The sequence below is a fragment of the Myotis lucifugus genome, unplaced genomic scaffold (assembly GCF_000147115.1).
Source record: "Myotis lucifugus unplaced genomic scaffold, Myoluc2.0 scaffold_510, whole genome shotgun sequence".
NCBI classification, from domain to species: domain Eukaryota; kingdom Metazoa; phylum Chordata; class Mammalia; order Chiroptera; family Vespertilionidae; genus Myotis; species Myotis lucifugus.
In genome coordinates, this window is record NW_005871558.1 from 368,231 (window position 1) to 384,418 (window position 16,188).

At 42.2% G+C, this 16,188-nt stretch overlaps 1 protein-coding gene and 1 pseudogene across 8 annotated transcripts in view; both read left to right on the plus strand.

Moving 5' to 3' along the window:
* Nucleotides 1-16,188, plus strand: part of CDC42BPA (CDC42 binding protein kinase alpha) — a 178,469-nt gene that overhangs the window by 117,903 nt on the left and 44,378 nt on the right. For all 8 annotated transcript variants that reach the window (XM_023745028.1, XM_023745035.1, XM_023745033.1 and 5 more), the window contains 4 exons: nt 7,271-7,395; nt 11,091-11,196; nt 11,610-11,758; nt 14,686-14,777. In XM_023745028.1, coding sequence (XP_023600796.1) covers nt 7,271-7,395; nt 11,091-11,196; nt 11,610-11,758; nt 14,686-14,777 — 472 coding nt within the window. The remainder of the gene's footprint in view (nt 1-7,270; nt 7,396-11,090; nt 11,197-11,609; nt 11,759-14,685; nt 14,778-16,188) is intronic.
* Nucleotides 2,575-4,609, plus strand: LOC102425821 (annotated as a pseudogene).

Here is a 16,188-nt window from a genome sequence, read left to right on the forward strand (position 1 = left end):
AGAAACTGTGGGTATAATTTTGTATTTGGGGTACATTTTGTTTGCTATTCCTCCTTATATGCAAGGATGGCTTATTAGCACAGGGTGTTCTCGTTGACCAATCTGTACAGCAGTCTTTTGGAGAGAGGCCATCTCATCTTATGCTTTGTCCCATTTATGTGTTTGTTTGTTTGTTTTAATATTTTTATTGATTTCAGAGAGGAAGGGAGAGGGAGAGAGAGATAGAAACATCAATGATGAGAGTCATTGATCAGCTGCCTCCTACACGCCACACACTGGGGATTGAGCCCACAACCCAGGCATGTGCCCTGACTAGAAATGGAACTGTGACCTCCTGGTCCATAGGTCAACGCTCAATCACTGAGCCATGCCAGCCAGCCCCATTTATGTTGTTGAGTCTCTATTCTTTACTGCACTTCCCATCTGTTCTCTTTTCTTACTCTGTACCTAATATTCATCACTGACCTTTGTCATGGCTAAGTTAAGGCTGGCCTTTAATAAGAGCAGGAACAATTAGGTCAAACTGGAGAAGTTTTGACAACTATAATATACTAGAGGCCTGGTGCATGAATTTGTGAACGGGTGGGATCCCTAGGCCTGGCCGGTGATCGGGTCCAATCAGGGCTGTCTCACCCAGTCCTGATCAGGCCGATGGGGGCCCAGCCAGCCACGGGGAGGGACTGTGGGAGGTTGGCCAGCCACGGGAGGTTGGCTATGGGAGCGCACTGACCACCAGGGGGCAGCTCCTGCATTGATCGTCTGCCCCCTGGTGGTCAGTGCGCATCATAGCGACCAGTCGTTCGGTCAACCAGTCGTAACGGTCACTTAGGCTTTTATATATATAGATTCATGATGGAGGATTGGCAATAGCTAGAAATAATAGTGTTGGTCTGTAAAAATCCAAAGAAACCAACTCTGCCTAAACTCTATACCTTGAACAAAGAGCCAGAACCATAGGTTAAGCTTGTAAGTAGCCAGGTCAGTGAACAGAATTTCAAATGCTTGAAGGAATGTTTCCCCATTTAGTATATCAGATATTTGAAATGGCCATCGTCCTGCATTTCTTGTGCCAGCAGCTCTTAACAAACAGTCATAAAAATCCTAATATTAACCAGAATCTTTAGTGCCTGTATGTACATTTAAATAGGGTTTGGATAATTGTGCTTTATAGTGATTTTCCTCCAATAAAAGTATCATGTTCAGTTGTTAGTAATTCCAATAGAAGACTGGAAGACTCTCCATTCTTTCTGTTTCCCATTGTGTTCCATATATATTTTCATTTTTTCTCAATACTTTCCCCAGGATTATTTCGTTTTCTAAGCACTTAAATTTGACTTTGCTCACCCTGGCTAATGAGGCTCAGTTGGTAGGTTGGTTGGGCGTTGTCCTGTGCACCAAAAGGTTGCTGATTTGATTCCAAGTCAGGGCATATGCCCAGGTTTCAGGCTCAATCCATGGTGGGAGATGTGAGGAGGCAGCCAATAGATTTTTCACTTCACATCGATGTTTCTCTCTCTCCCTCTCTCTCTCTCTAAAAATCAGTAAAGATAAAGTTTTTTAAAAAATTTACTTTGCTTGTTTGGTTGAAAGCTACTTAAGAAAGAACTGGTAGCCCTGGCTGGTTTGGCTCAGTGGATGGAGCGTCGGCCTGTGGACTCAGGGGTCCCGGGTTCGATTCCGGTCAAGGGCATGTACCTTGGTTGTGGGCACATCCCCAGTAGGGAGTTTGCAGGAGGCGGCTGATCGATGTTTCTCTCTCATCGATGTTTCTGGCTCTCTATTCCTCTCCCTTCCTCTCTGTGAAAAATCAATAAAAAAAGAAAAGAAGAAAAGAAAGAACTGGTAGTTCATTTTGTCAAGTTTTATAGAGCTGATGTGCACAAGCCCTGGAAAATGGCCTAAGTAGTACAAATGAATTTTAAACTGAATAATGTTATATATATATATATATATATATATATATATATATATATATATATATATATAGTAACTGAATAATGTTACTATATATATATAGTAACTGTTAGTTATTTCTGCTATAATAAAACTAAGTCACATAATTGTTATTTCATACGTTTGACTGATATGACTACAAAATTAAAAAATCATTTCTTTATTTGTGATGAAGGATGAGTAGCACATTGAGAGCAAATTCATATGGTAGGTGAGCATTTAATGACTAGTGATCGCAAGGAAATATTTAGTCCTGCAGAAATAAGGAAGGATTTGGGGTTTTTGCTTCTTTTTTAACTTCTCCACTTTTGCTCCTTTTATTCAGCTTTAGCTTCTTCTTCTGTTTAACTCTCAGTCCACCTAACTGTACATCTTCACTGTTTCTGTCCATTTCTTCATTTTCTGGTTTGGTGTGAGTTGAGTGTTTTCTCCACGAGTGGTAACTAAAGAAAACCTTTGCCGCTGCCGCCCCAGCTGTTCCGGGGGTACCAGCCTGAAGAGAAGTGAGTTTCCTCTTAACAGTTGTTTAGGCCCCAACTGTGCCAACGTGGTGGCACCCGGGTCTTAATCCAGAAAATGTGACCAATGTAACTCGATTCTCAGTTCCGCGAGAACAGGCGTGGTGGGCACAGGCTACTGCGGATGTCCCCGACGGGGATGTCCCAGACGAGGATCGTTCTGCGGCCCAGCCTGAATCTCCGCTCCGCCGGCGGGCTCTCTAGTGCTCGGTTTATGGAGGACAGCCCCACAGGCCGGCAAATCCACCCGCAGAGGAGAATGGCACGGTGCCCTGCGGCGAAAAGCGCCCACCTGAAACCCAGGAGACGCGGTCACCGAGGGGTCCGCCAAGATCGCCTGCCCAGCGCCAACGAGTCTTCCACAACCCAGTGCAGGAGTTCAGCCGGGATCTGGCACGTGCTGTGATCACTGAGTTTGCTCGCATTCATCTTGGGGCCAAAGGAATCCAGATCAAGGTGCCAGGTGAAAAGGAGGTGCAGAAGGTGGTGGTGGGCTTGTCGGAGCAAGAGGAGCACAGGCTGTATTGAAAGGGGGGGCAGACCCGGCCCCTGGACACCAGCCTCCAACAGCCACTGTGGGAGATCTGTGAGGAAGGCCTGCGAGTGCGGGAGGGCCTGGCAGCCTCGGGTCTTCGTTCCATTCACTTTGCCCGAGAGGTGCCTGGGCTCCGATCCGTGGTTGCCAACGATGCCTCTGCCCGCGCTGTGGATCTCATCCGCCATAATGTGCAGCTCAACGAAGTGGCCCACCTGGTACAGCCCAGCCAGGCAGATGCCCGGATGCTGATGCACCAGCACCGGCGGGTGTCGGATCGGTTTGATGTCATCGACCTGGACCCCTATGGCAGCCCTGCCCCTTTTCTGGATGCAGCTGTGCAGGCTGTGAGTGAAGGAGGACATGGCAGTCCTGGCGGGAACAGCGGGGAGACGCTACAGCAAGTACGAGGCCATGGCCCTCCAGAGCCGGGCCTGCCACGAGATGGCCCTGAGGATCGTCCTGCCCAGCCTGGACCTCCGTGCTCACTGCTGTCAGCGCTTCGTGGTGCCACTGCTCAGCGTCAGTGCTGATTTCTAGACACGTGTTTTTTTCGTGTCTTCACCGGCCAGGCCAAAGTCAAGGCTTCAGCCAGCAGTGGGCTCTGGTGTTCCATGTGTGGGCGCCTTGGCAAAGCATCGGGGGCCTCTGGTGGCCGGGTCAAGTTCTCTGCAGCCTGCAGTCCCACTGTGGCCCCTGTGTGTGAGCAGCAGCAACAGCTCCGTGACCCCCTATGGGTGGAGCCAATCCATGACCTGGATTTTGTGGGCCGTGTCCTAGAGTCCATGAGCACCCACCCCGGCCGATTCCATACTTCGGAGCGGATCCAAGGAGTCCTGAGCGTCGTCACCGAGGAGCTGCTGGACATGCCTCTGTACTATACGCTGGACCAGCTGAGCAGCACCATCCACTGTAGCACACCCAGCCTCCTGCAGCTGTGATCAGCCCTCCTCCATGCTGGCTTCCGGGTCTCGCTCTCCCACGCCTGTAAGAATGCTGTGAAGACGGACGCCCCCGCCTCAGCCCTCTGGGACATCATGCGCTGCTGGGAGGAGTGCCCGGTGAAACGAGAGCGGCCATCTGAGACCAGCCCGGCCTCCCGCATTCTCAGTGTGGAGCCCAAGCTACAGGCCAACTTCACCATCGGGATGATGCCAACCCCAGCTCCCGCCAGCGAGGACTCAAACGCTTCCAGGCCAACCCCAAGGCCAACTGGGGTCCACGGCCCCATTCCCAACCAGGGGTAAGGCAGTGGGCAAAGCTATGGAGGACAGAGGCAGATTGCTCCAGAATAAGAGAAAGGAACCAGCTGAGGATCTGGCCCAGTGGGCTGCCCGGCTTAAGACATTTCCTTGCAAGAAGTTTAAGAAGGGCACCTGTCAACGAGGGGACCAGTGCTGTCACTCCCACAGACCCCTGACCCCCGAGGCCACTGCTGAAGCTGTCCCCACTGACTGCCCACAGACCCCCAACCAGAAGCCCCCTGGGTCTGGGGCCACCACTGGTCCAGGTGCAGATTGAGCCAATAAAGAGATTTCACCTTGAAAAAAACACACACACAAAAAAAAACCCACCAGTATTTTAGATATAGAAGCCAAAAAGCAATTATTATGTTAATATTGAAACTTCAATAACTTTTATAACTAATACATTCTCACATTCACATTTTTAAACTCCAAAAATAAAAAGAAAATAGGAAAAAAGTTGATATTTCCAGAAGTCTGCAAGTTTCACTTTTTATTAACTTATTGCAAATAAAATTAGCCATGAATTCCATGGAGTAAAAGTAAATGGTTTCTAGTAAGAAAATACATCATTTGCATCTTGTTTATATTTTACATAAAAGCAAAATTACAAAATATGTGGAAAATGTTCAGCATGAAAGGTACCCATGATGTCATCATCACAAAACAACTGTTCTAATTTTGTTTCTTTTCAAGTTTTGTTTGTATACATATTTATAATAATAAAAGCATAATATGCTAATTAGACCAGACAGCCGAACGACCTTCCAGACAAAGCTGGGGTGCGAGGGCCAGTCCCCTTGCACGAATTTTGTGCATTGGGCCTCTAGTTACTACATAAATGCAGTCATACATACATCCTATTTTAATCTGCCTTTTTCACTTAAAATGTTATGAGCATTTTCCATATTTCTGTGTAGTCTTATAATTATTATGAGCTAGATACATTAAAGTGCAAATAGTAAATTCCCAAACATACAAAATGAACTGATACTTAGGTAAATTGACTCTGTGCTAGTCCTCTTCTGAGTTACTTTATTTGAATAACTTAATTCTCCCAATACCTCTCTAAGGTATACCCTAGTCTCACATTTTATACATGAGGACACTGAGGCAAAGGGAGATTAAGCTACTTTGCTGAAGACTGGTAGTCTGGTTCCAGAGTCCATGCTTTTATTTAGTAACAATGGAAAGATTAACTTTTTTTCTGAATAAATCTATTCAAAACAACTTATAGCTGTTGTAACATGGCCGTGCAAAATCTGCATTTCCTTCTCCTGCAAATCTCCCACCAAAACCCCAACCACAAATTACTTGGAAGGGCTGTCAAAAACAATGGCAATAAAAAAATTTAAAAAAAAAAGATTTGTTGCAGGAATAAGTGAAGACACTGCATCTGCAGAAAACAGTCTCAGAAACAGCTGGTGGACTTGTGGCTCTGCTGGCATGAAGAGATGATGAACCCTCCCACTTGTCAAAGTGCACACTTACCAACAACAGTCACTTCAGGGCCCTTGGAATTAGCCAGCGGAAGACAAAGCACTGCTGAGGTCATTTCAGGAATGTCCAGTCCAGTGGGGAGACACCGTGTTAGTGGGTTGGGCTCATCTCTGTCCTTCTCTCTATAGAATCTTGGTCAGTAAAGTCTTGGCTGCCTTCTTACCTCCCCAATGCCTTTCTGTGGATGAGTATTGTAGGAAGTATTCCTATAGTATGAAAAAATTTAATCCAGTCTCTGATACTCTGTTATAGAATAATTTTTTTTATTTATTTATTTATTTTTTTTTATTGCTTAAAGCATTACAAAGGGTATTACATATGTGTCCTTTTTTTTCCCCCCCGCCCTTGACAATACCCCGGCTTGCCCTACCCCCCAGTGTCCCATGTCCATTGGTTATGCTCATATGCATGCATACAAGCCCTTCAGTTGATCTCTTAAACCCCCTCCCTCCTGCCCCCCAACCCTCCCCGGCCTTCCCGCTGCAGTTTGACAATCTGTGTGAGGCAGCTCTGCCTCTGTGATACTCTGTTATAGCAGCCTGAATGGACTAAGCTAGGAACCTATAAATACAAGACTTGGAAGATCCAGCTACCCCATTAAGCTATGTTTACTGTTGGTGTCATGACTTAATTTAACAAACTTAAGTTTTTTGATATTTTGGGATAACTTTTTGAACAGTTACTACCCATGTGATGATATCCAGAAACTTGTTAAATTTGTTAAATATGATAATATTATGGTTATATTTAAAGAGAGCCTGTTTTCTAGAGCTTTCTATACACAGAAATGTATATAGATAAAATATGATGTCTGGTACTTGGTTCAAAATAATACAGGAGGATGGGTAAGAAAACAGGAGTACAGATGAATTAACATTGACATTGAGTGTGATTAATTGTTGAGCATGGATGATGGGCTCACTTATACTATACATCCATTCTTATATATGCTTGTAATTGTTATACTTTTTTAAAAAAGAAGATGAATAGAAGCATCATACAGACCATCCAACTTCAGAGGGAAGGTGGGGGAGGAGTGAGATATCAATCAAAGGACTCATATGCATGCATATAAGCATAAACGATGGACACAGACAGTAGGAGGCTGAGAGCATGTGCTGGGGGGAGGGGTGGGAACGACCAGGAAAGGTCAGTGGCGGGGAAAGGAGACATATATAATACTTTAAGCAATAAAGAATTTAAAAAAAAAAGAGAGAGGATGACAAAGAGACATTTTCAGACCAAAAAAAAAAAAAAAATGAATTGGAGAGTTCTTCAGGCAAATGGAGACTGTTCACAAATGGAATCAATTCAATGTAAGGAGAAAGGGGGAAAGCAAAGGCAGATGGAGACTTCAGAGAGTAATTGATGTTTCCAAACCCGTGACCGGAGGGGTAATAGTGAGGGATCAGTAAGACAAGCATTTTTGAGTGGAATATGGTGAATTTAAGATTTAACAAGAGGCGTCTGAGTACCTTGAGTTCCTGTTCCTAAGTCACGTGTCTTGAAACGCCTTTCAGCTCACCGCTCTGTATGAGAACGTAAGTGTACGCAACCGGCAGCTAGAAGAAGAAGTAAAAGACCTAGCAGACAAGAAGGAATCAGTGGCGCATTGGGAAGCCCAAATCACAGAGATCATTCAGTGGTGAGTTCTTTTCAGCGTGGCTTTGTGGGTGATTTTGGACATAGCTCACGTCGGCATGAATTCCAGGAGGTGACTTCACACGTTACCTTATTTTTTTGCTATGAAAAAATGTTACTCTAAAAGCGTAGTTTTATTACTGATGTTATTACTGATTTGTGTTCTGCTGTGTTTTCCATTCCGTTCCCCAACTCCAACAGATACCCATGTCAGCTCTACACAGCATCATTGAAATACGGTGCTTCTTTCCAAGAAAAGAAACTGTTTTTTTCTCCTAAGACAGTTGGTCCTTAAAGGACAGAAGAAAGTCATTCACTAGCTATAGATGTTCCTTTCTAAGATCAAAATTGCTGTATTCATGATTATTTAAGAAACAGAAAGCCCGGAGAAACACTTAGAGGATGAAGATGTACTAACACTGTCCTCCATATTATAACAGATTGACTCACCATGGCATTTTACAAACCCATGTGGGTCCAGTTTAATTTTAGCAACTGCTCTTTAAGCTTTTAGGATTTCATGTGGAATAATTTACCTTAGTAACCTTCATATTAATTCACTCATTAAAATAATTATTCTAGTATTTGTATATATTTTTAATACATGAGAAAAGTGGAAGCAAATGGGGACTTTATTTTCTAATAAAAATAGTTTAACTTCTTATATTTATTTTCTAGTTTTTTAACTTTTTGGTAAATCATGGATATTTAATTTATCTGAAAATAACTCGTTTCTTCACATATTTATAGACCAATCATTTAGTAGAAATTTTAGTTTCTTGTGCTCTTATTTTGGTTCTTTAAGCATTTTTCCCCATTTTCCTTATACCAGGTTAATATCCTCCTTAAAATCAAAAGTGAATAAACACTCTTTTAAGAAATCTTACCCAAATGACTCAAGTATGGTGATATTGGCTTAACTGTGGATCTGTTATGTTAACTTATCTTGAGCTTAATAATGTGATTATTCAGTGAATATTTAAAGGAAAATGTCCCAGTTATGGAAATCTGGTTGTGTTCCAAGCAGTACAGTTAAATAATTTATTAATGTTTAATTTATGTCCTAGTCATCAAGTCTGCATTTCTTTTATTTTTCTTTTTTTTTAAATTGTTATTATTTTTAATCCTCACCCGAGGATATTTTTCCATTGGTGGTTAGAGAGAGTGACTTTTCCATTGGTGTTTAGAGAGAGTGACAGAGGTAAAGACAGAGAGCAATATCAGTGTGAGAGAAACACATCAATTGGTTGCCTCCTGCAGGCGCCCTGCCAGGGTTGGAAAGAACCTGCAACCCAGCCGAGGTACGTGCCTTTGACCAGAATTGATCCCGGGACCCTTTGGTCCGCAGGCAGATGCTCTATCCACTGAGCCAAACTGGCTAGGGCAAGTCTACATTTCTGAAGCAAAATCATTTTAATCATTAGCCAAGCGTATATAAAAAATTACGACTATTTATTTGTAATTCCATTATTCTTTAATCAGATTTGTTATTAAGGTATTGCTGAAAATGCCTTCATAGAAGACAAAGCTGACCCGGCCAGAGCCTGAGCTCCTAGCCCACTGGTCTCCGGAGCCTGCGTGACGGGCGCGGGTGGGGTGGGCAGTGGGCCTGGGAAAGGAAGGCAGCCTCAGTGTAGACAGGATGAAAGTGAAAGTTTTCATGTAATCCCACAAATTGCTCATTTTACATTTTTCCTATTCAAGTGAAATGTGCAAAAGAAATCAGGAATACACAGAAGTCACTTTGCTTAAAAGCTGATATTTAGAAATGGTCGTGTATTAAAAAACAAATTATTAAATACTTAACAGGCTAAAAGAAAAAGATATGCTCCTGTCCTCAGAGTCCTCACCTACTTGAAAATCACTCTCTGAGATACTCTACCCAAGGCTATGAAGGTCAGGGGTCTCAGCTATTTACAGTGTGTGGTGTGGGATAGTAAAGGTGAAGCAATGCAGTTTCGGAAACTTGTAATATTCATTGGTCCCCACTTATCTGCAGTTTTGCTTTCTGTGATTTCACTTACCTGTAGTCAGCCACAGCCTGAAAATATTAAAAGGAAAATTCCAGAAATAAACAATTCACAAGCTTTCAATGGGGCACTATTCTGGTGTAATGAAGTCCTGCACTATCTCACTCCATCCCGTCTGGGACATGAATCATCCCTTGACTACTCGGGAGTCTGAATTCTAAAGGCGCTAAAATAAGGGTTAAGATTTAAATTTGTGTGCTGTATGCATCACAGATACATGTTAATTTCCCTGAAATATACTTTCCTCATAGCTGTTCAGTGGCCTGTATTTTCTCTTTGAAAACAACCAACCTGCATAAAGTAAATAGTGTGTTAGAATATACTGCTGAGCATTGCAAATGTCAACGTTTTTCTGTGTGGAATTATAGCTTTCTGTGTGCAGATGATTTTCATTCCTGAAAACAGGACCTTTTGTAGATTTTCATACGCTGGCACCCCTTGACCCTCTTCTTCCCTTGTTTGGGAGGAGATGTAACAAAAAGCAGACTTTCTCTTGACAAATTCTAGCATGTGGAATTTGTTTTATTTTTTCTTTTATTATTTTTTAATATTTTTACTTGTTTCAGAGAGGAAGGGAGAGGGAGAGAGAGAAACGTCAATGATGTGAGAGAGCAATTGATCGGCTGCCTCCTGCACACACCCTAGTGGGGATCGAGCCCCCAACCCAGACATGTGCCCTGGTCGGGAATCGAACCCTGACCTCTGGTACATAGGTTGACGCTTGATCACTGAGCCACACTGGGTGGGGTGGGATTTGTTTTATTAAATACTAGAGGCCAGTTGCAGGAGGATTCCTGCAAGAATAGGGCTTCCTCGGGCTGATCGCGCCACCAAGCCCCGCTGCCGCCCAGGGCCGCTCACGGGGTCTCCTGGCTGGGGGCGGATCCCCGGCTGTGGGCAGGGCTTAGGAGGCACATGGGGGCCGGATGGCGGCTGGCACTGGCCCGCCCTGCCTGCAGTTTATAATTAGCAGCCATCTTTGTTGGCGGTTAATTTGCATATTGCGCTGATTAGCCCATGGGAGGCATGGTGAAGGTACGGTCAATTACCATGTTTGGCTATTATTAGATAGGATAATTTGAAAATATTTCTACCTAAAATTATAATACTTGCATCAGCAAGAAAGTCTTAACACAATAAATACAAACTGAGTTTTAGTAACCTTTAATCTTTTTTCTTTGATTATCTTATTTACCATTTCAGAAAACAGAAGAACTTTATTACAATACAACTTTGATTTTTGCAGAATATGTTTTTAAATAAGTTTCTGAATACACATATTTCAATTATAAGAATGGTGTGTTATGTTTTTATATAGCATAAAATGGCAGGATCCAATTAATGAGAAATCTTAATATTTTTTGGAAATCATGAGGGGGGTTAATGTTAGATTAAAAGAGTATTACTTCTGTGGTTTATGGGTGAAGTTTTAGGGATTTATGAGGGAGGAGTAATTTGGACTTAACCAAACATGGCCAGCTTTCATTTGTCCAGTGGACATTTCCCCACTTGTTGACATGCAGTGGTACTATGGTAGAACTTTAGAAAGAAGGTATTTGAGGACATCTTTAAATTTCTGTCACTTTTCACATTTCTTTGTGATGCTTTAAAATAAGTTTTTCTTTCTGTTTAATGTTGTGCTTTATCTCTGTCTTTATATGCATTTTAGGGTCAGTGATGAGAAGGACGCACGAGGATACCTTCAGGCCTTAGCTTCGAAAATGACTGAGGAGTTGGAAGCATTAAGAAACTCCAGCTTGGGCACACGAGCAACAGTAAGCTGCCATTCTGCACAGAGACTCGCCGTAACGGAGGCAGGGGAGCTCAGAAACACTGTGATGAACCTGAGCACTTTCATCAGTTTGTCTGGGCTTTAGCCGACTGTAAAGTTTTTCATGAGAAATCAGTTAGTCCAGGTCTTTTCCAGTTTAGGAAATCTTAACACATAGCTGCTTAACTAAAATTTGCATGGCTAGTTAATATTGAAAACAACTGTAAAAAAACTTACTTATTTTTGAGTCTACAGTTATTTCTGAGTTTAATGAAAAATATGTTTTCACAAGCAATGTGCTTATTCTATTTTATTAGAGAAAGATAATACTTTTAAGTAGTTTCCAACTTCACTTGGATTACTAAATTTGTATGTAAAAAATAGAATAGAGCTAAAAACAGTCATATTACTTCCTAGGACATGCCCTGGAAAATGCGTCGTTTTGCGAAACTGGACATGTCAGCTAGACTGGAGTTACAGTCCGCTCTGGACGCAGAAATAAGAGCCAAACAGGCCATCCAAGAAGAGCTAAATAAAGTTAAAGCATCTAACATCATAACGGAATGGTAAGACTGAATAATATGGTCCTACTGGAATAACGTCTACGTTGGTCCAAAAGTATTTGGAGAGAAGTTACATGTTTAGTTTACTATGACTTTTTCTTTAAAGTGGTGACCCAGAAATGGTTATGAAGATTTGAAAATGACTAGATGCTCTCAAACCTTTTCTGCAGTGGTGGAATTTTAATACAGCCTTGTTTCCTCAGACTTGCCCGTAAAGTGGAATGAATAGTACCAATTAATATTCTGTTATTTACTCTTCCCCTTATTTGTAAAATTTAATTGACTTTCATATTTTATTCCATTAAATCCCCACTTCTCTCATGTTCAAGAACATCATATTAACATAAAAATACAACATGTAGTCAGAACAAAATACAGTCATCTGAAAATTCTGGCCATAAATCTTTTACAAATGAAGGTTCTGTTGATGGTAAATTTTATAATGATATAATATATTTTAATTACTGTTCATGGTTCATGTTCTCTTATGGGTATAAAAACAAGTATATCCCCACAGTCTCTGGGAAAGCTAGCTATGAATACATTCCCTCAGTTCTTATCACAACAGTAGAGCAATTTGTACTCTGAATAAATAAGTGGTCAAGTGAAAATCATAATTGGACTGGATATAAACATGGTTTGAGAGCAAGTTAGTGTAGGTGACATAGAGGAACAATAGAAAGTTCTTAAAATGAAGATTTTAAAAAATTTCTTTTGGAGGCTCCAAAGTGTTCAGTCATGAAAAGAAATATAGTCCCATAAATTCAGTTTTGAATGGTGTGAAGCCTTAGTCTTTAAACGGTAGTCATTAATGTTTTGAATAAACTCAGAGGCCAGATAAATGGCAGCCCAGTTGAATTATAAAGTCTCGTTATAAATAATCTAGATATAAATTAAGAGTGTTTTACTTAAATGTGCTAGTGTGACTGGAAAATGGAAAAAAGAAAAAGCTTTTTCTGGAGAATATGAATTCGATCCCAGCATAAAGAGCTGTTAAATAAGAAGAGAAAGGGGCCTGGGGGAGCCTGTTTCACAGTGTGAGGGAGAGGCGTGTCCTCCCCACCTCCTGGCCCTGCCTCCAGCTGAGGAAAGTGCATCCCTACCCAACCAGGGGAGCGGGCAGGCTCCACACCCCACCTCACCCCACGCCCCTCCCCCCCCCCCCCCCGTGCTGTAGGACGAGGATTCCGTTGTGGTGGATTGGAAACAAAGAACTGATAGAACCTGCCTCAGGACTCCGGAAGGTGAAGAATAGAACTTATTTACCCCCATCAGTAGCAGACTGAGGCCCCGTTAGTGTGGACAGTGGGGCTGCAAAGATGTCCAGCTGGCTACCAGTGGGGCTGATTGCACAGATCACTGTAACCCCCCAACTCTCCACACCACACACACTTCCATCAAGAGGAAGAGTTCGGCATCTGGATTACATGTTGAATGCGGAAAGTGGGGTGGTACATAGTAGGAGCTTATTAGAGTTAGCTCTCTTTGCTATTAGAGAGAGAACATTAAAATCCATGAAAAGATCAGAACATATGTAAATAGCCTTGTGCCAAGTCCTGCTAAAAGTTAAAAAACAACACCACACACACAAAGTCCAAAAGTGGGTCCAGGTCACTGGCTGCTTCAAGGAGAAGAGAGCCAGGGAGGAAACCTACTGGTTGGCCCGAGCCTAGATCTAGGCTCAGAGACGAGGAAGTCAAGGGCCCTCGCAGCAGGGACTGGAATGAGAGACACATCGCAGGGTCCTCCACTCCCTTCCTTAGTGCCAGCTGTGGGAGGAAGGACACGCCAGCCAGTGCTCTGCACCCTGGCTTCCCTCCCAGGATCACTACGCCATTTCCCCGACAGACATTCTCTTTCATTCCCTGGAGTAAACTGTAAAGAAACCACTTTTCAAGTGAAGAGAATCCAAAAATATTCTTGGAAACCTTCAATATGTGGTCAGGGAGCTCTGACAGAAAATATACAATGAACCCAGCAATCACCGATGGATGGGAGCACATTGTAGCGCCAGTGTGTGCCACCTACAGACTGCACCCACCGGAAACAGCGTCACCCTGCCCCTTGGGAAGGTGCAGAGAGGGTGGGAAAGTCGAGCTGAACCTCAGGATTGTGCCTCCAGAATGTTGCCAAGGAGGACGAACGCCTGAAAACACAGATTAGGACCAAAGAAACAGCTCCCAAAGCTCAGAAAAAGCCAAGCAAAGAGTAGGAAACATCCAGTAGCATCGTGGCAATGTGGGCCAGTGTGGGAAGCTCTTCTTCCCTGGGAGATAATAGACAAGCCAGCCTCCAGGCTGAGGAAAGCGAGGGGAGGTGGCTGAGTTGAGCCAGTAGGACTGCATCCAAGAGACACACAGCCGTTCTCAGGTGGAATTTATACTGGGTCCCCATAAAGATTCAGCAGTTAAAGAAAACCACTGAGTGTCATTCTCTGTTGTAATCTGGAACAACTGCGTTTCTTCTTATGCCTGGGACATAGTAGTTTGTTCATAAACCAGGGATATGAGTCAGGCTGAAAATTACAAACATTCATATGCTCTTTTCATGGTTCTCTATGAAAAAAGTCTAACAGAATTCAAAAATTAACTTTTTCTTTTATGACATTTTAAAGTTTAATATTAAACTCTGGTCAGCAACTTTTTCTAGAAAAGGCCAGAGGGTAAATATTTTGGGACCATATAGTCTCTGTCTACTGTTTATGGCCAGGGACGCCATAAACAGTGTAAAACCAAGGGAGTCCAGCTGTGTTCCCGTAAAACGTTACTTACGCAAGAGCAGATGACAGCTGGATTTGCTTCCTAGTGGTTTGCATTTCCCTAATATAGCATGACTGACAGCATTCAAACCAAGTGAGTCCAACCAAGTAAATGACGGCTCACTAACCAACAATGAAAATAATGACATTTTCCCTTTTTCCTCTTTTTAAGTAAACTAAAAGATGCAGAGAAGAAGAACTTGGAACTGCTATCAGAAATCGAACAGCTGATCAAGGACACGGAAGAGCTTAGATCTGAAAAGGGTATGGGAATGTTTTTGTATCGATCAGGACTTAATATTCTGCTATGAATGTATTTTTATTACACAAGGACCAGCTTATTGTGTAGGTGGAAGAATTGTTCACCCTAGCAGTCTGGCATCCCTATATGGCTATTGGGATCCATTTATAGGGGTGTGTGTGTGTGTGTGTGTGTGTGTGTGTGAGAGAGATACATACATATTTGGTAGTTTGGTATCTGAGTCTTTTTGTTTTACTTAATATACATTGTTTAGAGATTTGATTTTAATAGAACTCACCTTGTCATAAATTTAACTATTTTTTCAGTGCCTACTTCACGAATAATATTTTCGTGATTGGAAAAAGGTATCTTATACTTTCTATTCTTCTCCCAGGGTAGTTGAAGAAAGAATGTATGAAATAACTAAAGTTTAATCTAATCCAGTATTAAAAGAGCAATTCAGAGATAAAAATTATTTTGGCATTTCGTTGTCTTCTTCCATATTTGGTTCTTAAATTGCTTGCCCTGAGGAATTTCCCAGGATTTATTCCCATTTTCTTAAAACAGTAATTACTTAAGCATTTTTTCCGTTAATGTGAAAAGCAACACAGAGTGTTTGGTAGCTATATTACATGAACTTCTTAAACTTTATTTTCATAATATGGGCATTCAGAAGGTAAAAAGTTTAATAAAAAGAAATTCAGAATGTTTTTAATGACAAGGTCTCTTCTGTGCAATAACGAGAAATTCATTTTCCTGACAAAGTCGGTATTCCTGACCGAATCCCAACCCGGTTAGTGGGCTCTGTGTTATGTCGTGTGCTTCCCTGTACTTCGCAGCCCCGTGACACACACTGATGTCAAATAGTTAGGTCTCTGCATCTGCTTAGAATTGTGGAAGAACAAGGTAATCACATTAAAGGAGTTAGCGTGGAAAGGCCATTAAAAGTAGTAGATGTGCAATGAATGTGGGTTGATAGGATTTCCTAGTGGACAAGAAAGGAAGGAAGCCAGAAAAAGTGAATTAGGAACTCAGATTTGGAAGGCATCCTGCTGAAATGAGAGTCAAGCAGGGCTGTATTCTTCAGAGAGGAAAGGAAAGAGAAGGCAGGACGTGGAGGACTGGTGGCCCTGAGACAGTTTATATAGACCAAGACCAGTGAGAGGGTGACTTACTGTGACACACAGATGACGTGGACTCATCGTTTTTAGAACAGACCCAAACTTGCGAAAGAAGAAGCTCAGTTCATCACATTGCTCTGTTTTGAAAACATGTGAACCTATAACTTTTTATTTGGATTTTGAACATTGTAGAATAAGAAAATTTTACTGTATATTGTAACATAATGTACTATACTACTTAAACAATATAATGTAATATTTACATAATGAGGGCAAGGTTCTTTTTTTCTGCTTAATTTACTATTATATTCCC